This window comes from Periplaneta americana, chromosome 4, assembly GCF_040183065.1.
Source record: "Periplaneta americana isolate PAMFEO1 chromosome 4, P.americana_PAMFEO1_priV1, whole genome shotgun sequence".
In the NCBI taxonomy this organism is placed as follows: domain Eukaryota; kingdom Metazoa; phylum Arthropoda; class Insecta; order Blattodea; family Blattidae; genus Periplaneta; species Periplaneta americana.
The window spans coordinates 128,728,538-128,755,355 of NC_091120.1; the positions used below are offsets into that span (position 1 = coordinate 128,728,538).

General features: G+C 37.1%; 1 protein-coding gene across 2 annotated transcripts in view; it reads left to right on the top strand.

Annotated features, from left to right (window-relative positions):
* The window catches only part of LOC138698192 (5-phosphohydroxy-L-lysine phospho-lyase), a 167,427-nt gene that overhangs the window by 69,588 nt on the left and 71,021 nt on the right, over positions 1–26,818 (top strand). The window contains exon 2 of one of the 2 annotated variants that reach the window (XM_069823954.1): positions 22,173–22,291. In XM_069823954.1, the coding sequence (XP_069680055.1) occupies positions 22,173–22,291 (119 nt within the window). Of the gene's footprint in view, positions 1–22,156; positions 22,292–26,818 lie in introns of both variants that reach the window. The other variant, XM_069823955.1, reaches the window with a different exon arrangement.

Genomic DNA, 26,818 nt, shown 5'->3' on the forward strand with positions numbered 1-26,818 from the left:
CGCTTACTGCACGCAGATCGCTGTAGTCACTGCGTTAGGTGAAGTGGATAAGAATGTTATGAATTCAGTAATATTTGCAAAAAAACAACTTCATTGATTTAATGCATTTTTAACATGTATTTTTATAACTAAATTAAGTTTATGGGCGTAGCAGTGAACAAATGCCGCATAAGGAAATGTTTTCTGCATCAAAGTCTGGACCCCACCCTGGTTTCCACTCATTACTGCAGCATCATCATATGCTTGAGCTATGAGTTTATTTTCTAAATTGAAAGGTTGTAGACTTTTAGAACCTTTATCAAACCGTTAGCCGTGCGGTTGTTCACAGAACGAATATCTGCGACAGCTGCTTCCGTCCGTCAGGAGGGCCAGCTTGGACGGGCCCCAACGAAGCACGGTAACTTCGTAACACTTCGCGAATTTCCGTCGGTACCGAATGCGATATTGCACGCCGCGCACCGTGGCAGTTGAGCGCTGAAGTGATTTAAGTTGTGGTGCCTTTTGACGCGGGCCCAAGGTCACAATATTTAGTGTTATACATGCTTTGACGTTTTACTGACACACATCGCGTAATGTGGTGAAATTTACTGAAACAGTTATGAATCCAGTACACGTCTTGAACAAAATTTGCGTATTTTAAATGCGAAGAAAATTATGGGGGACGAAATATTGATGGACCACGGCCCCGGTGGTCCCTAAGGACCGGCCGCTCCTGAATGTAACAATATTAATCTAAAAGTACATTCGAATTTCTTTTTGTTAACATTATGTATTAGTCGTAGTGACATATAAAAGAAATCGAAGTTTTAAAAAAATTTGAACTCAATAAAACACTCTGGTGCCACATAAAAATTTGCTGTTGTCATGGCTACCTATATTCCTGAATTTGTCTACCCCTAATTTTTACAATAAGTAAAACGCATCTAGATACTTCAGATCTAATTTAAGATTGCAATAACAAATGAGAAAACATAAATGTCGGCACTAACTTACAATAAAAAAAATTTATGAGTGCGTGTTTTACGAATCTCTATACATTACAATCAATGATTGTAAATATTCCAAGGGTTTCAAATTAAAATGTTCTCCTTCTATCTGATAAAACATTTTTTTTTTCGTAATGAAGTGCTCGCTACCAAATTCTTCTATTAGAGAGCTAATCCCCAAGCGTCTAGCTTTGTTTTGTTTTCGTATGTTCACTGAATAACAGACCTGAACTGTGTAAGTACAGTAGGATTAGTTGCCGCCGAGCTACAATACTCCAAGCATACCTACATTGTTGCGGGTTGCGTGGAGACTCTTAAGTAACAAAATGCAGGACTCTAATTATGACACGTCTCATTATTTTTTGCAAGTCATTATTAAAAAGTAAGGTCGATAAGGAATCTCTTGTCTGATCCACTGTGCAGAACATATCAAATTCACTATGAAATTTTCTGAAAAAGCACTGGAGATACGTCATACCTTTACAGAACGCAACTCTACTGGAAACTGCATGCATGCTAATAGCAGTCTACTATATACAGTCACGAAGCATGAGTTTTTAGGGTGCTAGAAACAATATACTGTGACGGTACTATTTTGCATTGCCTGTAATGAGGCGACATTAGCGATCCTAGTGGCGAGCAACTATCTGTTTGCATATTTACTACGTATTGAGCTTCGCGACTGTACATACTAGACTGTGCTAACAGTAAGAACGGGCAGCAGATTTGAGTCACATGCCTCGACAGCACAATGCTTTGAGTCACTTATCCTCAAATTCACTTTTGGACGTAGAAAAACTCTTATAGAAAAATTTGAGCCGTTCAGAGCAAAAGTGGTGTAAGTCAAAATTGGGTAATGAGGTTTAAAATAAAAATTCTGTAAGATACAGCGCAAAGTAGCAGTTAATATGTCCTTCTTTCTATCCATTGACTACTAATAGTTTAAATAAATTGAATATTAATTGCTATTTTGCGCTATATTTTACAGAATGTTTACTTTAACCCTCATTACCCATTTTTGACTTACACCACTTCTGCTCTGAATGGCTCATTTAATTTTGTTAAGTTTGCAGTAACTTCCTATCCTATTTAATGAATCCAGACTGTGGACTAATGTAACTCGTACGTTACAGTCAGTGGTTACCAAATTAATTTACTCAGGTTGCAAGACGTATGAGTTGTCTTTTTTGTATTTAATCTTAATGTTGTTGTTTAGTGTGAACCTCATGTGACACCAATAGGGCATCACTTATGAGGTAACTAAGCCAGGAGATAATGGGGTAGGTTGGCTAGTTCCTTTCCTCCTCCATTGCATACATCGCTGACTAGCTACATATGTTAATGTTATTATCACATTTAATGAACGAATTTTTTTATGAATATATAGTTGTAGACTGCCAAGACATGTTTAGTCACCTGTCCGAAGATCCTTATGAGCCTCATAAGGCAACATTCATGAGCAGATAACAGAACTTTAGGTTCTAAAAGGTGGCTAGTGAATATACCAAACGAGAAATTTCTGTGGTGGATGAACGACTCAATTTCATTATTGGATAAATTATATAATCAAAAAAACATAACTACTTTCAATTAGATAGGAAAAGAACATGTGGTCGAAAACGGATAAGGGTCTGTCCAGTGTTAGTATCCGGACACTTCTCAGATGTTTCAATTCCAAAACTTGATATCACATACAATATATAAATTAAACAACAATGTTTCTGGTATGAATTTGTTAACTATTTATCCATCTTGTATTTTTAGTTCTTCATTAACATTTTTCCACTTGTATATTGAATAAAACACACATGTATTATCCGTTAGTATCTGGACAAGGAACTTGGTAAGATAAAGTGATACATAAATTACGGTGAAATCTCTCCTCATTGTAATGATTTATTAATGTTTTCATTGTCAGGGAACACTTATACAACATCTGTTTTATAATTAAGCATATTTATTTTATCTCCCAATAACTGCATTATTGTGAAATATGAATAGCTACAAAGTTCCGCTTGTTAGTATCTGGACGTTAGTATCAGGACAAATATTAATACCCGAAAACAAATGCAGTAAATAATGTTCGTGTTGACACTAAACTTTAGTAAATCTTTAAATCAGCCTTTGGAATTACAGAAAATGTATTATGTGCAAGAAAGACAATAATTAACCAAAATAGTTATAAACAATTTTGAATTTAAATCAATGTGACCAAACTTGAAATGATACATTCTGTTCTTCCCTTATTCCTTTCAGTATTTTAAGATTCTCATATTTACAACCTTCAGATTAGTTTCTGAGTCCACTGAATGATATTTAAAGCCAATAACATAAGGGGAAAGAGCAGTCACCTTTTGAATTTTTTGTGTACCTTTAACTGTAATTATGGTTTCCTACTTTTGATCAAGGTTCATCTTACAAGATTCAGTTTTAATTAATGCCACAAAAATAGTAGAAATAGTGAGATTTTTGCAGAATTCATGGAAGTAGCATTGCGAACCAATGTTTTCTGCGAGCGTACATTGTTCCAAACATGGAGCTTTGCCACTGCTCCAATACCATCTACAGCACCTTTCCCGTGAGATGATGCAAAAAAAAAAAAATGTCCATTTGAGACTTTTCAGATTGAAATCATCTTTCAAAGGAGTAATATTGGCAAAATTGTATTTATGTTTGAACTGCGATGTAGCTCCATGTGATAATACACGCAGATATTTGAACAGAGGATTCTTTTCGCCATGGTTGCTCAATATAGGCACCGTGCATGGGTCTCAAAATCGTACTGGTGGCGCCGCGCAGTATCTCCATTCCTAATTAACTACAGGCTCGCAGTCATTCACTAGTCGTGTGTGATATAGAAAGTACATGCGGCTTTCTGCCGATAAAAAGTTGTAATATTAGTAAGAATGGGTTCATTGATTCATAGTGTTCTGCCCAAGGACAGGTCTTTCACTGCAAACCCAGCAATCTCCAGTCTTTAATTATTTTATAGACTCAGTGGAAAGCTCAGTACTGCTAGAGGAGTGTAAAAATGTAACTACAAAGTTCCTGAAATATCAGTGAAGTTGTTTGGCATTTAAATCAGATTTCAGACCATTGAATGAGGGTGAACAGTCATATTACGAAAACATTAATATACTTATATTTGATGTCATGACGTGTGTAATATTTGTGTATATAATGTCTCCATAAATTACGTATTTTAATGTGATTTAATTCTAAAAGTAGTCTTAATTACACTTCTTGAACAATGGGCGACTGCAAATTCTCTAAAACGCAACACATAATGAACAATATCATCAACATACTACCTCCGATTGAGGTTCTGGCTGATATGTACATCTATTATCAGGCTGTACATCTCACTTGACGATATGTGTCAGAGGAAGAACAATATCGTTTGTATGCATATGAAGTCTGACTAGTATAATTTGTAGCTAGTCGACGATATATGCAATGGAAGGGAAAAGGAACTGGCCACTCTACCCCATGATATTCTGGCTTAGTTGCCTTATAAGTGGTGCCTTGTTGGTATCACTTATGAGGTTCAGACTTCTCTTTGGACAGTTGAATAAACAACAAGATAAACATGCGGAAGCAGTTCAATTGATAGTTTGTGTAAAATTTTATACTGTATATTTTAATTCGCTGAATGCACCTTTCAACATGAATTCGAACACTGGCAACGCTGTAAGTATTTTCGACTTCTTCAGCTGTTAATTTACCATCGCGCAGATACGGTGGAGTAACAACAATGATCCCTTTATCAGACTTCATCACCACCTTCTAATAGAGTCAATAATCCGCAATCAGTTGTTATGAATGTGTCACTCGATCTCCCTTGGTAGCATTTAGATTTGAAGGCCACCATCTGATCCACATTGGGTGGCTGTTCCACTTCTGAACAATTAATTGTCACCCTACGTTTTTCAATATTGCAAGCATTGTTTCCTGAATACTTTCTCTGCTAGGCCAAAACTCAAAATTACAGTAACCATTGTGGATGTCCACAACATTAAAGTGGCGGTAAAAATACATTATAATTATAATTGTACGATTAACTCCGAACATCACCCTCGTAGCAGAATACGACAATCCAGTTTTCATTTTAATTGGAAAATATGAGTAGACGATTTTCTTTTCTAATCTTACTCTTGGACTGAATTTTTCGAAAGCTTTCGATGTGAAATACACTAGTAAAAATGGCAAAAATAATATGTATGGTCTACATCTTGGGGCGTTTCGACTATCTATGGTAGCTATTTTTGGGTTAAATGATAGAATTGGAAATATTTCTTATTATGATTCTACGGGTATAATTGTGTTTCAATTGGCAGAAATTTTAACAATATATTCGAAACCACAAATGTCACTCCCATTAAGTCTGGTAGTTCTGTCTCATAATTTATTGTAGAATAATTTCGGAAACTTTGCATTTCATTAAACATATCATCTGTTCCTGAACGCTTGTCATAATATTTCTTATGTGACTTCAGTTCAGCATGTAATGGAATAGACACTTGAGTAGACAATTCACACAATTCAATTGTGAAAGAAAAAACAAAATCACTAAGAATGGTTTCATTACTTCTGCCTGTATGGCTACTTCATTTTTCGAAATAACACTTGTTGAGCATTCGCCTTCCATAAAACTTAAATTTTCATCTTTTCTTCTTCTTTATGCGTCTCTTTCGTACCTTTCCGGAGCTAGTTGAGATGAGGCAGGCTTTTTCTTGTAATCTTTTATAAAAATACTGGGAACAGTATGCTAGTTTTGGGGGTGTTCTGATCTCGTTCCCAATAAAATGAATACCGCAAATTCTTGCTGCGGTTGTTGGTTTCCAAGGTGAACTATCAGCACTTGAAATCAAGAATTAAATATCGATATGAATACATTTAAAAATAAGTATATTATTATTTATTGTTGCTAATATTATACATAATATATATGTAAAGAACTCAGTCAGTAATTATGTACTTTTTTAATTTTAAATGACAAATTCCTGTCGTTAACTTAATGGTTATTTATAAACATAATACTATATACCTACATTCTATTTTTATATCATGCCTAGTATATAATAATACTATGATTACAAGCAGTGTAGCCTTATTTACTTTCGTCTGCGTACTGCATGGATCCACAATTAGCATCGTTGCGCTTCAGTTTTCTGTTTTGGGAATAAATAAAAACAACATCGGTTGGTGTGTTCCTATAAGCATTACTACACTCAAGAACATAGCAATTTGCATTACCTTTCCGCTTTTTAGGATCATCCATATTTCTATTCATTTAACCTGAGATGTTAAGTATATTCATACGCTTCATGCACAACTCTATCGCTGCTGTCCTGCAGATAGTAACAACAGTCGCCATCAGAGGAGCTTGCACGGTGCCTATAGCTCGCAGAAACGTGTCAACACAATATCTATCATGTGATATGTTGTCAGAAACTACTACATAACTGTTCCATGTATCTTTCCCATACCATACCATAGCAGTAAACAGCTCTATTTGGGGATTCGACCAATGTGCAGATTGTATTCTCGTCTTGATAGTTGCAAGAATAGTTCTCTGCGAAATCCACTTGCATCGCAACATTTTCACTTAAGACATATTCCTGATAGTCTTAAAGCATCTTTGTGATTGCTCTTGATTAAAATGTGAGTCATGAAGAATGGTAACTGCTCTTTCAATTCATCAGTGGCATCATTTAATCCTTCCTCAAATGAAATGTCTTCATACCGCTTGTGAACCATTCTCCACTGGCGATACTGCACTTGAAGGCTACATTTTTCGTCATTCAGGAAATCTTCAGAGTGATAAACTTTGATTTACACACAGCACAATTGTAATTCATACAGTTCTTATCACTTGGGTCACAAACAATGGAGTGGACAAACTAGAAAGATATTGTGAAACAAAACTTGTAGATTTTCGAAGTTCTCGTGGTACCAGCAAACACACACATTGTCAGGAATGTCACGGTATGTTTTTACTTGTGAGGGACGTAATTCTGCGAATTTACTACGACCAATGCATAAGTCACCACAGAAACAGAAACTTGAACTGCAGGTAACAAAATGGTTTCAAGGATCAGTTGTTGTGTTAGTATCTGGACACTATAGAAAACTATTTTGTGATGCACTGAGGGATATTAAAACCTTGATAGCTATTCCCACCTCTTGAGCAACAGTAACACTAGCAGATTTAAAATTGTCCTGGAGATGGCTGCAGTCTACAGGATTTTATTGTAATTTTTCTAAAATTTCGTTAGTATCCGGACAAAGAAGATTATCTCAATTAAGGATACAATTTTTCTTAATAATTGGTGACGAAATAAGAAATTCTGTCTGACAAACCACAGTTAAAGATGTCAAGAACTGATTAATGTGAAAAAATTATTCAATACCACAAAACTTTTATATTCAATAATCTTGCAAATATTTAACTTATTTAGGGATTTTTTCAATACTATTTCATCTTGGCATATATGCATGAAAACCTATATAAATAAGATAATATAATCACATTTAGTGCCAAGAATATTAACTTCAATGCCTTGACTTCAATTTTAATTGAAGTAACATCCAATATTCACACTTTTATTTTTCACCAAAACAGAACACTTTCTCGTGGACAGACCCATAACAACTCCAAGAAGACAAGGAAAAATACGATGAGTCACTTTGGAAAATCTAACAAAAGCAAAAAGAGTAATTAAGAAGATTCTAGAGAATAATGTTGTAACAGTTTATGTACGAGAGAGGGGATAGAATGTTGTCGACCTCTTAAAAAAAAAACAGGAACGATTGCATGTGCCAAGAATTGTTGGACAGAGGAAGATTGGAATAAGGGAAGCAAGTATTACCAACTTAAATATTCTCCGCAACAAGAATAACTAGTTGCGAAGTCAACCCGAAATGGTTCAAAATCATAATGACATTAATCATTTTCATTATTAGTTAGCTTGTCTCGAATAAACGAAATTCTGGCTCATATCCATTGCGCCAGCTAAGAAAACATCTGATGTACACTGCCTAACAGATAATAGGCTAAGTCAGGCAATATTTAATTTGTGTTACTGTGTGTCCTCTGTAGGTTTTAGTACTTTCCATTATTGAAGTCTAGGGTTATGAATCAAGTAGGCCTATAGCTAGGGACCATTGCTAGATCTTTCTGCTCGTTACGCTCTTACCACTGTAAAAATTATGAACCTGTCTAGGCGTTCCGGCCGGTCCCTGTTAGGCCTGGGACTTTTCATCTGAAAATCCATAGTGACACTTGTGGCGGACAAGATCGCAGTTGGGCTTTTTCTCGGGGTTGTCCTATTTCCCCATATTAGGCATCTACATGCTGCCCGTGTCTCACGTCCTGAGCCGAGAGTTCCCTAGTGCTTATAACCACGCCTCTTAGGTCTGCTCGGACCGGCACGGGAGCTGCAGCGTGGCGGCACGGCAGCATATTACATGTTCTGTAAACGTTATCCTATGCCATTGCAGGGGTCTTTACTGTTTATAATACTGGATACTCTAATCGTGGTTACCACTATCGCTATTATCTCTGATGTCGATTTCCTAAAATGTATGTACACAAAAGGCCACTCTTCGTTCAGTCTGGAAAACTGCTGAATTACCATAGAGCAGCCTTTCTCGAAGTATGTTCCGGGGTTCCGTGAGCCCTATATGATTTTAAATTGTATTTTATACTTTTTTACTTGGTTACTTAACGACATTGTACCAACTATTTTGCATCAATGGTATTTGGCGAGATGAGGCCGGGGATTCGCCAAAGATTACCTAACATTCGCCTTACGGTTGGGGAAAAACCTCGGAAAAAATCCAACCAGGTAATTAGCCCAAGCGCAACTCTGGATCGATAGGCAAGCGCCTTAGCCGACTGGGCTGCACCGGTGGCTGTTTTATACTTAGTGGACACCATAAAAATATATAAATGTTACGAAAATATGAATCAGTAATAACATGAAACCACCGATGATAATAATAATAATAATAATAATAATAATAATAAAATAATAATCCAAGAATATGTGTAATAATAATATTCCAATAATATGTGTAATAATAATAATAATAATAATAATAATAATAATAATAATAATAATATGTTTAATGAACATCTAAAACGGGAAAATACCCATAATACTTATCACTTTTATCACTGGATTCTCTTATTATGTGTTCACTAAAACAAAATACCGAAAAGACAAAATGCAGAAGTACAGTAGAAATGAGACTACAACTTTCCGCCATAAAACCAGATTGCAGGCTTAAAAAGCAAATACATTCGTCCCACTGAACAGAATTATCGAGATACTAGCTTTCACTTGTCTGTTAATTATTAAATACTAGTAAAATATTACAAGGATTCCGCACTTACACTTTAGATTAAAAGGGGTTTCGAGGTGGAAAAAGTTTGAGAACCGCTGCCATAGAGAAAAGTGTTTACGGATGAGTACACATCACAACCGTAATCGCGATTAGGTCGATAATCTCGAGTAGGGACTGTAGTCTACCACTGGTATTAGTGTTTAGTTACAGGAATTGATGAGTAGGACATAATTTGTTTTGTGAGGTGATAGCCTATACATTCGCACATAATTTGTTTTGTGATGTGATAGCCTATACATTCGCTTGTCCATAGCTGATCTTGCTCCATAGACGAAAGCAATTCTGAAAAGACCGATGTGTTGAACGTAGGGTAGTAGGCACAAGCGGTACCCAGGACCTCCCACTCTCCTCCTCTGCGTCTCGCCCCTCAAACAAACAGCTCTGTAAGTGAGACACGGGAAATAATTCCGTCAACATTTCTCCATTTCGACATCATTCCATAGTATTCCCAGAACGCCGGCTGGTGGCCAAGGGACGAGTGGGGTTGCCTGCTCGAAACCTGGGTACGCAGCTAACTTCAGCGTCGTCAGCCGGTGTGGGTTTGGGAATGCGTCTAGCTTGAAGGTTAGCGCAATAAATCTTGAAAGGTCGCAGTGCTGGGTCATAATGCTTCCCTCCCAAGATTCCATTCCATTCCTTACATAGGCGTTCACAAATAACGAGATTCCTTCGTCAAATGTCGAGTGGCTGTCTGTTTAATGTAGGCTATTTTGTGACAGCTTGGTATTTCTTTATTTAAGAAGCCACGAGGCTGATAAAATAATAGTGACAATGAAATTGTGAAAGAGAAAACTTGTCCCACAATCGTTCTGTTCAACCTGAATATCAGTGATTCTATTGTAAAGCCTTGAGTTCACTGTTTGAAATTGTGAGTTATGTTGTAATTACTCTGCAATGAATCTAAAAAAAAGTTCCATCGTGGGTCCTTGAAATGTTCTGATAATGGAAATTTAATCACCATAATGACGTTTTCTTCGTGCATGTTCATAAAATAAACCGACCCGGTTTGCACAACTTGTTTTCCTTGCAGATATTATTTTATGTATTATTTATTTATTTAATCTGGCGGAGTTAAGGCCACCAAGCCTTCTCTACCACACTACCACAATACAAATAGGCATAGAAAAAAACAAAGAGAGAAGAAGTAAATAAGAAATAGAAATAAAATTACAAAAATAAATACGAAAAAGCACAGGTGCAAAAATTAAAAAAAAAGAGAGGAAAAAAAATACAAGTAGAAAGATAAGATCACAATGGGCACAAAAACTACTAATGCAATATATTGACTGCCAAATATACGAGTAATAGTGATTAAAGAAAATGATTAAATATCTAGAAATAAGTAACTGATTGTACAAATACCAAGAAAAATAAAACGGTAACAATTTCGTAACAATTGCAATAAGTTACAATACTCAGTTTACCGCATTGCACTCTACGCGATATCGATGCATGAGAATTGAAATTGGAAATACATTTAGACCGGGGACGAGACGGGTTCCTGGATTAACGAAACATATTTCAGCCGGGGACAAAACTGTTTGTTTATTTACAGACCGGGGTCGAGAGGTGCTTCACGGCGGAGGATTTAATACCTACAAGGAATCTAGTTACACTTATTTGCCGACACTGGGCTGAGAGGGACAAGTAGTAAGCTCATCGCCTCGAACGCCAGCTAGTATACAACTAAGGTATTATAGGTCGCGCCAGGGATTTTGACAGATGGATTTTCTTTATGTGAACTGGTGAGCGAGTCCTCACCGCTGCAAGATCGGCTGTTATCTCTGTCGCAGTGGAATGGGTAGGACATAAGAGTAAACATGCACGCCCGAGTATTTGTGCACTCTGGACAGTCACCTCCAAAAACTAAACAAATATTACAGTAGTCTATATGTGTCTTTGGTATTCCCAAGAAACTTGTTCGATTAATTAAAATGTGTCTCAATGAAACTTACAACAGAGTCGTATTGGCCAGTTTCTATCTGATGCTTTTCGAATTCACTGCGGGCTAAAGCAAGGAGATGCACTATCACCTTTACTTTTTAACTTCGCTCTAGAATATGCCATTAGGAAAGTTCAGGATAACACAGAGGGTTTGGAATTGAACGGGTTACATCAGCTTTTTGTCTATACGGATGACGTAAATATGTTAGGAAAAACTCCACAAACGGTTAGGGAAAACACGGAAATTTTACTTGAAGCAAATAAAGCGATAGGTTTGGTAGTAAATGCCGAAAAGACAAAGCATATGATTATGTCTCGTGACCAGAATATTGTACGAAATGGAAATATAATCTGTTATATATATATATATATATATATATATATATATATATATATATATATTATGTGTGTATATGGAAATATGTTAATCCTTAGTCAATAGATAAGACTGAGTTTTACGAAATACGAACATTAAGGGATGGAAAATGGGAGGCAGTAAAGAACAAAATAATTATACCGATTTATTTTTTTTAACCAGCAGACGTGCAGCCTTTAAATTTAAAACAAAGATTCACTCATAAAATTGGGTTAGACTATTCATCTCATCTCTCAGAATTGTTTCTAAAATGTATAAGGAAAGTAAAAAAATTCAATGTCATGTAGGCTACTCCCTTGAAATAATTTTTTTTTTTTTTTTTTTTTTTTTTTTTTTTTTTTTTTTTTTTTTTTTTTTTTTTAACTTCCGAGCAGAGAGGAGACGACGATTTTAAAAATTCACTAAACTATATTTAACTAGAGACGTAACATTTAAAATGAAGGTTACTCTCTACAATATTGGTTAAACATTCTTAGATTTTTTAAATACCATATCCTAAGGTACTGATGAAAAGGCAGAAGGGAGTGAGAAATCTCATGTCATCCGATCTCGATGAAAGTCGATATCTGGGGATCTTTGCGATCACAGAATACGAATAAGGTATTATTTAGTCCGACTTTGTCCCTAAAGTGGTGGAGTGGAACAAAAATGGGTGAAAAATTAAATTAGATATCTTAGGGGTTTTCGAGACGAAAATTACGAATAATACAATTTGTGCGAATTCAATATGGCAGTTTCAGTACTATGAATTATATTTAAAAAATTAAACATCGGATATCGCACAGGTAACACATGTACAGTATTTAAGGGGTAGTAGGCCTATACATTTAGTAAAATCCAAAGTGTAATTTCTACATTTTCTGAATGAATGTTGTGCTGGAATTTAATATAGTCATCAGCCAATACCTCTAGATTAATAAACAACTTTTTAGAATCCATAAAATAGAGTATTTATTGTGAATGGTAATTATATTTTTCAATTGGTGCAATTTGTGCAGGGAAAATTGGTTTCTCCGATATTTTGTACGATTTCGAATGTTTTAAAATGCTTTCTTCTCTGTTCTATTCACAATGTGTGTGTGAAGAAATTATTGCCCTTGTAATATCCATTACAGTCCTATTTATTATACTCTTATATAAGTCTAATTTCCGCAGCATGCAATTTTACCCAATTAACCAAATTATATTTTGATTCTTAAGAAGAATCGTAATTTTATATTTTATTAACTTGAATTGTCGCACCACCAGTGGACGATCCCTAGATTATTACTGGACGGATCTTGTATATTGATTTGGTAAGGGTAGGATATATATATATATATGCGCAATGCAATGCTTTTTCCTTTTAATTACGAATTAATTTAATTTAGAAAATGTAGGAGATGTATTGTAAAATCATTGCGAACGGAAGTCATTTACATTTATTAAAGGTATTCTTTGGGTAGGACTGTACCGTGGTGTGTTTCATAATAAGGATAATTGATATGAACTGCTGTTATGAAAATATGAACGACTCAGAATGTTATCGCATCTCGCTCTCGCAGCTTACACAAACAATATTGGCTCGGCTACTGGAAATGTCATCGAGGTCATCTGCCAAAATCGGTGCCTCCGACTATACAACGACGCGAGAGAGGAGAATTTGAGTTAAGAGGCTCTAATTTAGCTTGGAGATCTTTAACCTGTCGGAAAACTCCCACCGCGCTCTTCTTTAGACTCAAAGGTTGCGAGTTGAGGGAAACACAACTTTAATAGTTGATGGTGTCTCAAGTAGTAGGTTATTTTACGACGCTTTATCAACATATTATGTTATTTAGCGTCTGAATGAGATGGTGATGATACCGGTGAAATGATTCCGGGGTTCCGCACCGAAAGTTAGCCAGGATTTGCTGATATTGGGTTGAGGGAAAACCCCGGAAAAACCTCAACCAGATAACTTGCCCCGACCGGGAATCGAACTCGGGCCACCTGGTTTCGCGGCTAGACGCGCTAACCGTTACTCCACAGATGTGGACTGGTGTCTCAATATTCTTATTTAAGCCTCATATTCATCTTCTTTCACTGTGGCTGTTCCTCGACTTTGGAATTCCCTACCGAGTAATATCAGGGACTGTCAGACATCAAACCAATTTAAGAATAGGCTAACGAAATATTTTTCTAACAATTCTTGTTAACAATAATAGCTGTTTCAGGTTTCTCAATGTTTAATGGTTATATATATCACAGATAAATATCTAAATTATCTCATTATTATTATTATTATTATTATTATTATTATTATTATTATTATTATTATTATTATTATAACTATAACTATTTCTTACCAATGTTTATTATTGTCACACTAACATTAGTTATCCAACTTTCATTATTTACTGTACTTTCATGTTGTTTATGGTCTAGATATTAATGTAATAACTATGTAAGCAATTGTATTTAATTAGAATTAGAGTCTGGCTGGGCGGAAGTAAAGGCCTACTGGCCTTAGCTCTGCCAGATTAAATAAATAAATAATAATTATTATTATTATTATTATTATTATAACAGAAAAAAACATAAATAATAGTAAATTGCATTACACACACATATAGAAGACCATATATATATATATATATATATATATATATATATATATATATATATATATAATAGTGGATATTTTATTTTAATACATAATACGCGTACATGTATATTTTGCCGTTTTTAATGCATGGGAATCCGTCCTCTAGTCACTAGGCTTACTAATAAATTAATAGGTGCGGCATTTGAAAAAAAAACTGCTGACCTTTCATAACAATGTCTTTAAGTTATCCTGAGCTAATGGAACCGAGTCTGCGAAATCATTGTCATTGGTATACAGTGTCTATAATTATGTCTGGAACAAAGCCGAGGTTGATGCAGTGCCAAGTTGGCACGGACACATGGGGTTCATGCGCATCATGTCCATACAATATTTGTTTTCCTACTGCGGCTCGCGACAGGATCATCTTCACTGTGAGATAACTGCGTATGCGCGGAATGCCAGGACTTAGTTAATAACAACCTGAACTAACCAAACCTAACCTTCGTATATGCAAGATGTGTAACCGGAGCACAAAAGGGAACTTCTTGATTTGATCTGGAATGCGCACGCGAAAATAAATCCAGATAAGGGTCTCACTGGCACTGCATGAGAAGTCCGCACATGCGCCACAGCCGAATTGTTCTTGTCGTGAGCCCCTCCTGTTTATCTTGTTTCTCAGCTGTTTTGGAGGCCAGGCCATTTGCTATAGTCGATAGTTCAAGGTTAATAGTACAGCTGTGCGTTGATAACTGTTGGTGAGGAAATGTTTATTGCTCGTGCACGTGATTACACACGTAATGTTTCGCAATAGGATCACGTGATCGTGTGAAGTCTTCTTGTCGACTGCCAGGTATGCGATGTCTAAGGCGCAATTTTGACGCTGCATGGGACCCGAAGTAATGGATTTTGAGCTCACCTGTGCTGAATATTTGTTATATTTTCATATCCTGTGTTGTGTTAGGTGAAGAATCGGCAATGTGTCAAACCTACGGCGCGGAGGTTCAAATGAAAGAACTGCGACAAAGCCATGAAAAACCGTCGTTAATATCACATGTCGAATATAAATCGAAGCTATTCTGTTTCTACCGTATGTTATTAAATTTTCTGGAGCTTAGAAAATACCTAATCTAAAAGTTAGGGTTTAAAAATTTTTAATTGAGTATTTGTAATTTATAATACGATAACTTCCGTTACAGCTATTTATTTTTTATTACTCCCTCCGTTCCAGAATATGGTATAAGAACGAAATAAGTTTTATTATTGCACATGCGAGCACGAAATGTTTTGCGGTGTGGTATTCTCTTCAGTAGTGAAGGGACTATCAGACAGTGCAGTTGTGAATGTTTGTAATCTTCTGAAATGCATCAAAATATAATATTTAAATAGTTAATTGTGAACAAAAATCAAATGGGCACCTGCTGTGGTGTTCTTGTTGCGGAAAATGTAACATCAACCCAGTCAATTTTGAATAGAACATCTAACTTTCAACAGTTGTACAAAAACGGGTTTACATTGATAGAGTTTGGATTTTTCCACTCCTTTACGCCTATACGCGTAATCAGGTAGAAAACAGAAAAAACACAATCAATTTCATACCAGAAGTTATAATGTACGCCACAAAAAATCCCAGGATATCAGTTAGAGGACTTTGGATTTTCTTTCTGTCTATGGCTGTTCTGGTGAACTAAACTTTTCCTTTTTTTTTTTTTTTTTTTTTGCGTATCAAAGAACTCCCCCGTGCTTCCCCAAAACAGAAAAAAATACTCTTTATCGGTCGTATTCAGAACCAAATATTACTGCTTTTTAGTGATTGGGGATGAAACTATGCGAGGGGTGGTTTGTCCATATTGTTATGTAGTCTGGGGTTTTGCTTTGACTGCGAGGTTCTAAGTATGCAATATTTGGTAAATATCGGTCAAAATATGTTGATTTATGCATACATACATACATACATACATACATACATACATACATACATACATACATACAGACAGACAGTCCACACCCGTGGATTATAGGTCAGCGCGTCTGGCCGCGAAACCAGGTGGCCCGGGTTCGAATCCCGGTCGGGGCAAGTTACCTGGTTGAGGTTTTTTCCGGGGTTTTCCCTCAACTCAATACGAGCAAATGCTGGGTGACTTTCGGTGCTGGACCCCGGATTCATTTCACCGGCATTATCTCCTTCATTTCATTCAGACGCTAAATAACCTAGATGTTGATACAGCATCGTAAAATAACTCAATAAAATAAATAAATTCATACCTTACATACATACATACATACAAGTACTGTTTACTGTACTGTTAGCATGTACGAGTAATTGTAAGCGTGACAATAAACTGTTAGAATGTATGACTGACTGCGAAGTCTGACTGCTATTGGCCACTAAGTAAAACTCATATGAAACTCTACTCATAATTTCAAACAAAACAATTTAAGAGACTGAATTTGTCGCTTTCGCTGAAGTATAATAATAAATAATTAGCTCAACAGGCAGAGAGACGATGAAAACTGATGCAATGCTTTAATTATAACGTTCTTTATATTATATTGAATGAAAGAAGCCCTTGATAAAGACCTACTCTTAAAAGTTAATTATGGAGTCATTATTACGCATTATTTTAAACAATTACTAATATTTCGTGATGAACAATACATAATAATTATTCATACTCGTATAATGTTCATTTTCATGTTGGAGGACTTCAGAGGGGCTCATTAATTTTGGGTGGCTCCAGCCCACCAAAACCCCACTCTCCCCGCTGGCGCCGCCTCTAGTGTGAAGTAGAGAGCTATGCCATCACTGATTCTTTAGGATGCTTCATATTTATCCACTTTGCCATTTTTTATCACTTGCATGGTCACTTTTATCTCTTTTCACACGACTTCGTTCATGGAGGTCGCGACTTCTAGCCGCCCAGAACAACACGAGCCATTTGCGCTTAAGCAACGTTACCCAATTGTTAAGTTAAGACTTAGTCGCTATCATTTATGGTAAATTAAACATTACATACGTCAGACAAAATACTGTAGCCACGAAGAAGATGAGACTTATGAACTACAGTAAGATTATTTAGTCCTGACAGTCGCCGACAATGTGCGCCTAAATCAGGCGAGTCTATTTAGTTACGCCAAGGGGTGTTCAGGTTAGTGATAGTCTGTCGCCTCCATTCCGAGCGATCGGATGTCACTCATGCGGTAGTGCTGTGTGTTTCCAGTAGAGTTAAGCTGTACTGCATTTCTTTACTCGCCCTTATCTCTACTCCGGAACTCTCCCCACTACTCCTATTACTTCCCCTCTTTCGCGTCGCTGAGCTGTCAGAACTAAATAACCGGTCTGAGTGAAAATAATTTTAGTTGTTTAGAGAACTGCCGAAGATAGATTGGAACCTCATAAGTGATGCCAATAATACACCACTTATGAGGCAATTAAGCCAGGAGATAATGGGGTAGGGTGGCCAGTTCCTTTCCCACTCCATGCGTACATCGCTGACTAGTAATATATTACACTTTAGTCGTTGTAGGTTAACTATGATCACCCGCAGTAATTTCAGGTGCTCCAACTCTCTTATTCTCAATATTAACAGGTTCTTCATTATTAGTAATACAGTACGTTTACTTTCATTTTGTTCTCTGAAAAAGAACGGATATTTCGCGAAATCATTGTCACATGAAGTGAACTGATTGAACTCTCTCTACAAAATGTTCCACACTATGCAGGAAAGTCGCATAATGAATGCCAATAATATTTACAAACATAAAGTTTACATGAACGTTGATTTGTATATTAGTTTGAAAATGAACCTATTATAATTCCTCAGAATTATGCTTTCTTCATCCCTAATGCTAGAGAGGAACAGTAACCTGTATCAACTTTGACCCGGGGGAGGGCAATATTCCCCATACCTCCCCTCACCCGTATCTCCACCTATGATGGAAGTAGTTCCTGCATTTATCTTATTCGGTCAATGTCTTTTAACTGTTTTCAGATTTTGTTTCTGCATACACAAGACAGGTTTTCAATGTCAATTTATCTTACAATAATAAATACTGTTTGATTGTAAGGTTAAATCAACATAAAGAAAAACAGACAAAACGAAACATGTATAGCCAGTTCACACCATGATTTATGTGGCTTTCATAGACCTACAAACATAAGAATTAACGTATTAAATACGTAAGGAAACCTAGACTAAAATGATACAACAACCTTGCACTTCAGGTTATAAATTGCACCACGGATAAATGCAACAGAAACGAAGCAAAAGTACAAAAAAGATCGAAGTAGGCTATATCAAAGGTGCAGCCGCAAATTTTATGTGTGAATACGTCTCTCATGATGGAATGTTGATAAGGTATCCGTTGCTTATACGCCCGCTCCTATTTGCGCTGCATATGCTTCGACATTATGAATATTCTCTTTTCACCCGCAAATTTTTCCTATTTATGTAACTTGTCGACTACTGATTATTGCCCAATTGAGATTTAACATGATTCGTTACGAATCGTTTCACATCATTACGAACTTTCTATCGCTTCGCATTCATTAGTTTTACTGCCTCGGCTGCCGCTCGACCCGCCAATTCTTGCTTCAAATCCCCCCCCCCCTCTCTCCCGTATCGCTAGATGATGCTAAACGCTCCAATTCAAGGTCACGTTGAATACATTGGGTCGACCTGTTTGGCAAGTTGGTATAGCGCTAGCCTTCTATGCCCAAGGTTGCGGGTTCGATCCCGGGCCATGTCGATGGCATTTAAGTGTGCTTAAATGTGACAGGCCCATGTCAGTAGATTTACTGGCATGTAAAAGAACTCCTGCGGGACAGAATTCCGGCACACCCAGCGACGCTGATATAACCTCTGCAGTTGCGAGCGTCGATAAATAAAACATAACATTTAACATTTAATACATTGATCCTTCGTCTGTTACTTCATAGAAATATGCAGTGGCGGCGCCAGAACTTTCAAATTGGGGGGGGGGGGCTGGCGTGAGCGCACCAAAAAATAGGGAGGACGATGTAAGTAAAAAATGCACATTACTTATAAATAAATATTCACATGAAGACATAACAGTTTCAGTCATATTGTACAGTACCCTAGATCATATATATATATATATATATATATATATATATATATATATATATATATAACAGATAGATCATTCCTATGTTAAAATCGGTAGCACTTTGAAGAGAACAACCGCCAGGATCACCACCCGTCCGCCGTAAACGAACACGAGATGGCAGTACAGCCGCTAATGCAATTCAAATAGGAGTTATGACGTGACTCCTCATGTAACAACTAGATGGCAGCATAGTAAACCTGACAAAAGTTGTTACCGTCAAAGCCTATAAGGCCGAGCAAACTGGGTATGATCTAGGACAGTACTAAAGTATATACTTCACGGCCAAGTGTCGTGTATATTACTGGTTTTGTAGCATTGGAGGTTTTGGAACAAATAAATATACACTGGGCCATGTATATGTCCCTCACTATAGGCCTATTATAATGCAGGTTTTAGGAATACTTCGCTATTGGAAGTAAATAATAAAATAACTGCCTGATCTGGCTGATCACTTAAAAATAGCCAAGGTACATTTAACAATGTGTTATTTTAAGTGATCGTGCTTCATTTAATTCAGGATGCTCCTTGTTAATATTATTATGCTATCATTAGTATATTATTATTATTATTATTATTATTATTATTATTATTATTATTATTATTATTAACGGAAATTTTGCGATTTCGAGCTGTAGTTTCAGGATCAATAACGGAAGATGGCAGCACTAGATTGCATGAGTTACTTTTGCACCAACGATAATAATGAGAAAATGTAAACTCTTGGACTCGGTAGTGGCGGCAATTTTAATTTTCGCTTATAAAATATATCTCGTTGGAATTTGTAATGGCAAAAAGTTTACCGGAACGCGTTCCGGACCGTTCCGGCTGAAAAAAAAGCGCTATATATATGTAATGGAATTTCGGGAGGGGGGTACTACGTTCCGCAAAATCTATTGCGCTAACCCTTAAGCTATACGCAGTTCCAAACCCACACCGCCTGACTACACTAAGGCCGATATTACACTATCAAATTTCTGTGCCACAGAATGTGATAAAATTTTTGATCAAATATTATATGATCAAATGTAAGATTTTGACTATATTACACTATGTTAAAACTTTGATCATATCTTTAATTACAAATCTAATAAATAATGGATACACAACAGTTCTATGCTTGTTGTAACTGTAAATATAGTAATGGTTATTGCATTAATACTAAAGAAGAAATCAAAGAAAAAATGTATTTCATCGGCTTAGAGAGTAAACCTGCTAACCAAAAAAAAGAAAATTTTACAGGGGGGGGGGGAACTGAGTATAAATTAACTCTGGAACTTTAGGACAAAATCCAAAAGCCAGAGTTAATTTATATTAAGTTTTTTTGTTTCCCCTGTAAAATTTCCTTTTTGTTAGTAGATTTACACTCTAAGAACGATTTGCGTTAGAGATTAGGGTAGGGAGAAAAGGTACAAAAAGGAATCCATCAAACTTTACTGAGAGAACTTCAGTATGAAGGTGCGAAATCATATATATACACACATACTAAGTATTTAATAATGAAAGATGAAATATTTCATGTGATTCATAATGTAATATTAAAATTTTGTGGTTTTCACAGATCATGTATTGTGTACTTAATGTTCGCTATTTTCTTTCTTCTCAGTCACAGATTTTATCAAAGGTATGATGATGACCATAACTTTTATCACAGAACTACGTCACAGCTAGATGTGATCAAAGATGCTATATTACACTATAAAAGATTTTATCATACATACTTTATCAAATTTCTGTGACACAGAAATTTGATAGTGTAATATAGGTTTAACAAATATAAATGATACTCGGGAGGAAATTAAACACAGAATAAATATGGGACGTGCCTGTTATTATTCGGTTGAGAAAATTTTATCATCCATTCTGCTGTCGAAAAATATGAAAGTTAGAATTTATAAAACAGTTATATTACCGGTTGTTCTGTATGGTTGTGAAACTTGGACTCTCATTTTGAGAGAGGAACAGAGACTACGGGTGTTTGAGAATAAGATTCTTAGGAAAATATTTGGGGCTAAGAGGGATGAAGTTACAGGAGAATGGAGAAAGTTACACAACACAGAACTGCACGCATTGTATTCTTCACCTGACATAATTAGGAACATTAAATCCAGACGTTTGAGATGGGCAGGGCATGTAACACATATGGGCGAATCCAGAAATGCATATAGAATGTTAGTTGGGAGGCCGGAGGGAAAAAGACCTTGAGGGAGGCCGAGACGTAGATGGGAAGATAATATTAAAATGGATTTGAGGGAGGTGGGATATGATGATAGAGAATGGATTAATTTTGCTCAGGATAGGGACCAATGGCGGGCTTATGTGAGGGCGGCAATGAACCTCCGGGTTCCTTAAAAGCCAGTAAGTAAGTAAGTAAGTAATATAGGCTTAAGATTCGCTGCGTACCCAGGTTTCGAGCAGGGAACCTCTCTCGTTCCTAGGCCAGTCTCCTCTGTGCATCGCCAGTCGGTGTTTGGGGAATGCTATGAAATTATGACGAAATAGATAAATGTTGACGGAAATGTAGATGCCTAATATTGGGAAATGGGAAAACCTCGATAAAACCTCACTGTGACCTTGTCCGTCACAATGAAAAATCCCAGAACTGACCGGAAGTCGAACTCGGACCGCTTGCGTGACAGACTGAAGGTCTGGGCACTCAGCCATCGCAGGGGACTGTTTTGTATTCATACTTTTACTTGCGTGTAATTAATAAAGTTTACTCTAACGTTGTTTGTACTGTTTCTCTGTCAGGACTGTGTGCTTGCAGGCAATCGTGCAAGCTGTTTTTCCGTTCCGACCCTATCAAGATCGTCAGGGCATTGGGCCAGTATATGTACGATGAGAAGGGTGAAGAGTACCTCGACTGCATCAACAATGTGGCTCATGGTAAGTATGCTGCAACTCCTATTATGTTCTCTGCTTTCGGTTCAAGTGTCTAGTTAGATAACATGAAGTCACTATTCAGGCTATTAATGATTTACAACTCAGCACACGAACTTTTCCATTATTATTCCAACCTTGGTACCTTCAGCGTCATGTACTTATTTAGAGATTTACTTTATCCGACCTTGTACCCATAAACCTTTCAATGCTACAACGAGCAGTGTTGGCCGCGTAAATTATATGATACATATTTTATACAGTCCACATCTGTGGAGTAACGGTTAGCGCGTCTGGACGCGAAACTAGGTGGCCCGGATTCGATTCCCGGTCGGGGCAAGTTACCTGGTTGAGGTTTTTTCCGGGGTTTTCCCTCAACCCAATATGAGTAAATGCTGGATAACTTTCGATGCTGAACCCCGGACTCATTTTACCGATTATCACTTTCATTTCATTTAGACACTAAATAACCTAAGATGAAGCATCGTAAAATAACCTACTAAAATAAAAAATATGTTATATAAATTCCACGTAATCTACAGGGGAATTAAATATACTGTAAATTCACAAGGCTAACGGCTTCAAAGCTGAGTACCTGGTTTAAAATGAAGTGCACTGGTACAATAATTAACATGTAAGCATGAGATATTTACTCTACTTGACATTAAAATTTCACTTCGAATCAGATGTCCCCCTATTAAAAAAAAATCGCGTGAAAACTATTTTTTTCCAAGATTTTCTACGCGGCCTAATAAATTATTTTGTTAGGAATAAATTAATAAACAGCTATGACAATACAATTGGCAAGCAATTATTAAAAAAAATGCATTTATAATCACAGAAGTGAAAATAATTGGAGTGAAATGTAATGTACATAAACGTGATATGAACTGTAAGGACTTTGTTTTTAGATTAACATGTTTTTAATTCAAAAGTTGTTAATTTTCTTTATTATACACCGACATTAGGCCTACAAATACTTTGTAATAAAGTCATTGCCATTAATTTTATCTTAAGTAACCAGAAAAATTATATCTCTAACAGCTAAACTAGGATTTAATTTCTTGACGTGAATACGTCTTTGACAGACACATGGGGTGGGTACCAGGACGGAAACAGCGATGGAACCGTGGTGGAAGTAAAAATGTGCTGGCCGTGCGCAAGTATCATTCTCTCTCAGCCTCTGCCCGAGAGCAGGTTTTCACTACAAACTCAGCATTCTCCAATCTTTCCTATTTTCTGCCTTCTTCATAGGCTCCGCGTAATATCCACATAATTATCTTAATTTTGTCTATCATCTGGTATCTTCTTCTGTCTCAAACTTTTCTCCCGTTCACCATTCCTTCCAGTGCATCCTTCAACAGGGATTTTATTCTTAGCCAGTTACCCAGCTAATTTCTCTTTCTCTTCCTGATCAGTTCTAGCATTATTCTTTCTTCAATCATTGTTCCTAGTACAGCTTCATTTCTTATTTTGTGTTCATTTCACACGCTCCATTCTTCTCCATAGCCACATTTCAAATGTATATAGTGCACCTGAAGTATTTGAAGCTCTCCACTTTTCTACTGCCTCATTTCGAATTTGCATGTTTGCCTTCTTTTATTTCTCTACCGGTATTCATGGTCTACGTCTTGCTTGTATTTACCTTCATCCCATACTGCTCACAGTTGTCATTTAAGTTTAGAACCATATCAATTAGTCTCATATCCTCTTCTGCTACCAACTCTGTATAATCAGAAAACGTTATGGATTTTATTCTTCTTTCTCCTACTGTCACCTCTCTCTTGTTCTGAAAACAGTCTTCACTAAATCTGCAAAGTAGATGTTGAACAGGGTAGGTGATAAAGGGCATCCTTGTATAACTCATCTTCCAATTTCACTTCCTTCTGATATTTCTTCTCCTATCCTGACTTGGACTCGTTTCATATAATGATTACTGAATATAGCACCCTCTCTTTCCAAATCATACCAATTATCTTCACGATCCCCATAAAGTTATTGCAATCACTCTGTCAGAAGCCTTTTCCAACCCCACAAATACTAGTTAGGCTGCACTTTACACTGCAAATAATAACTTAATGATATTGATTCACGTTGTTGCCACAAACTTCTGGAATGGACCGGACAAAAGAGATTAAAATATTTTTAAAATTGTGGGAGCTAGGAGGGAAACGGTGATTGGTTGTAAGTTACAAAAATATTTCCAAAATATCTAAAATTGAAAATATGACAAACACTTTTGTTAACTGCGGAAACAACTTAATATCTGCTACTTCTGTGTTATTTTACGAGGTGTCGAATGTGCATTATTAGTGAGTGACTATAGGAGAACTGGTAGCAACAACAGATATTGAATTTTAGCGAAAACATCTCTCCACCTCATGCTGTTCTTTAAAAAAATTATCTGTGATTTACATGACATTATAGGTCTATTGCAAAATATCCGCTCATTTATTACCAGTAAAATACGTAGGCCTAACATATATTGAAATATTGGTAATTTACTAGGAACAGTGCACCTGACTTTACTAATGTCGGTTAGAAATCCCAGGTCAAAGACACCATTCATTATTATCAATATCGGCTAACTTTTTTAAAAATGAGTTATTGTGCCTTCAACCCGGAATTTGAAGCCTACGTCCGTGAAATAACATCCTAGATCATTATATACCCAGATTGCTCGGCCTTACAGGCTTTGACGGTAACAACTTTTGTCAGGTTTACTATGCTACCATCTAGTTGTTACATAAGGAGTCACGTCATAACTTCCATTTTAATTGCATTAGCAACTGTACTGCCATATCGTGTTCGTTTACGGCGGACGGGTGGCGATCCTGGCGGTTGTTCTCTTCAAAGTGCTACCGATTTTAACATAGGGATGAGCAATCTGTTATACGTGGTGTGTCTAAAACGTTCAGTGAATGGTGTCATATCCGAACGGCAACTTGGCGCATGTGCTTGCGCATGCGCATGGTTCTTCAGAGACTTGGGGAGAATCGATACACAGCATGCAATGCATGTGACTGGCAGTGTAAACAGATTGCGACCAGTTGAACGTAGTCAGTGTGAGAGGAAGTGTCACAGTGCAATGGAGCAACGTGTAAACATCCATTTCTGCTACAAATTGGGGAAGACTGCAATGGAGACACATGGAATGTTGGTGCAGGTGTACGGGAGGGAAGCCGTGAGCAGAAAATGTGTTTACGAATGGTTTAAACGCTTCCGTGAAGGGAAGGAAAAAATTGAGGATGAGCCACGTTCAGGTCGGCCATCGACAAGCAGAACCCCAGAAATGATCGAGAAAGTGCGACAAATGCTGGCACAAGATCGGCGACTGACTCTAAGATTAATTGCGGAGGAATTGGACATTAGCAAGGACACGGTGCACACCATCGTCCGCTATGATTTGGGTAAGCGGAAGATCTGCTTCCGAGTTGTGCCGCACAAGCTCACAGACGAGCAGAAAGCAAAACGGATGGAAACTTCTGGTGATTTCATTTCCATGTGTGACCAGGATCCATTGCTTCTGAAAACCATCGTCACGGGAGATGAGACCTGGTGCTACCAGATCGATCCGGAATCGAAACGGCAATCGATGTCGTGGTGTTTACCGACTTCCCCGTGACCAAAAAAAAAAAAAAAGCCGTCTGCAAAAATCCAAGGTGAAAACACTGTTGATCGCCTTCTTCGACAATAACGGCATCATCCACAAGGAATTTGTTCCTGCAGGTCAAACCATTAATGCTGCAATTTACCAGTCCGTTTTGAACCGATTGCTACAGCGTATCCTGCGGGTTCAGCCAGAGTTGCACAGGACTGGAAAATGATGCTGCTCCATGACAATGCCCCTGCACACTGTGCGATCCGTGTGCGTCAATTCCTGGCTCAGAAGATGGTAACTGTTCTTGAACATCCTCCGTACTCCCCTGATCTGGATCCTGCGGACTTCTTCCTGTTTCCCGCTTGAAGGCGGCCATGAAAGGTGAACGTTTTGCGGACGTGAATGCCATCAAAGATCGTGTGACAGCCGTTCTGCGATCGATTCCACAGGAGGCCTTTGCTGATAGTTTCCAAAAGCTGTACGAACGTTGTCAAAAGTGTGTTGTAGCGGGTGGCGATTATTTGAAGGGCAATAAAGAAAATTTGTCTGTATCTTTGTTTTGTTTGGTTTATTTTCTGATAGCATTCACCGAACTTTTCCATTCCTGGCTCAGAAGATGGTAACTATTCTTGAACACAATCCGTACTACCCTGATCTGGTTCCTGCGGACTTCTTCCTGTTTCCCCACTTGAAGGCGGCCATAAAAGGTGAGCGTTTTGCGGACGTGAATGCCAAAAAAAAATTGTGTGACAGCCATTCTACGATCGATTCCACAGGAGGCCTTTGCTGATAGTTTCCAGAAGCTGTACGAACGTTATCAAAAGTGTTTTGTAGCGGGTGGCGACTATTTTGAAGGGCAATAAAGAAAATTTCTTTGTATCTTTGTTTTGTTTGTTTTCTGATAGCATTCACCGAACTTTTCCAATTCCTGG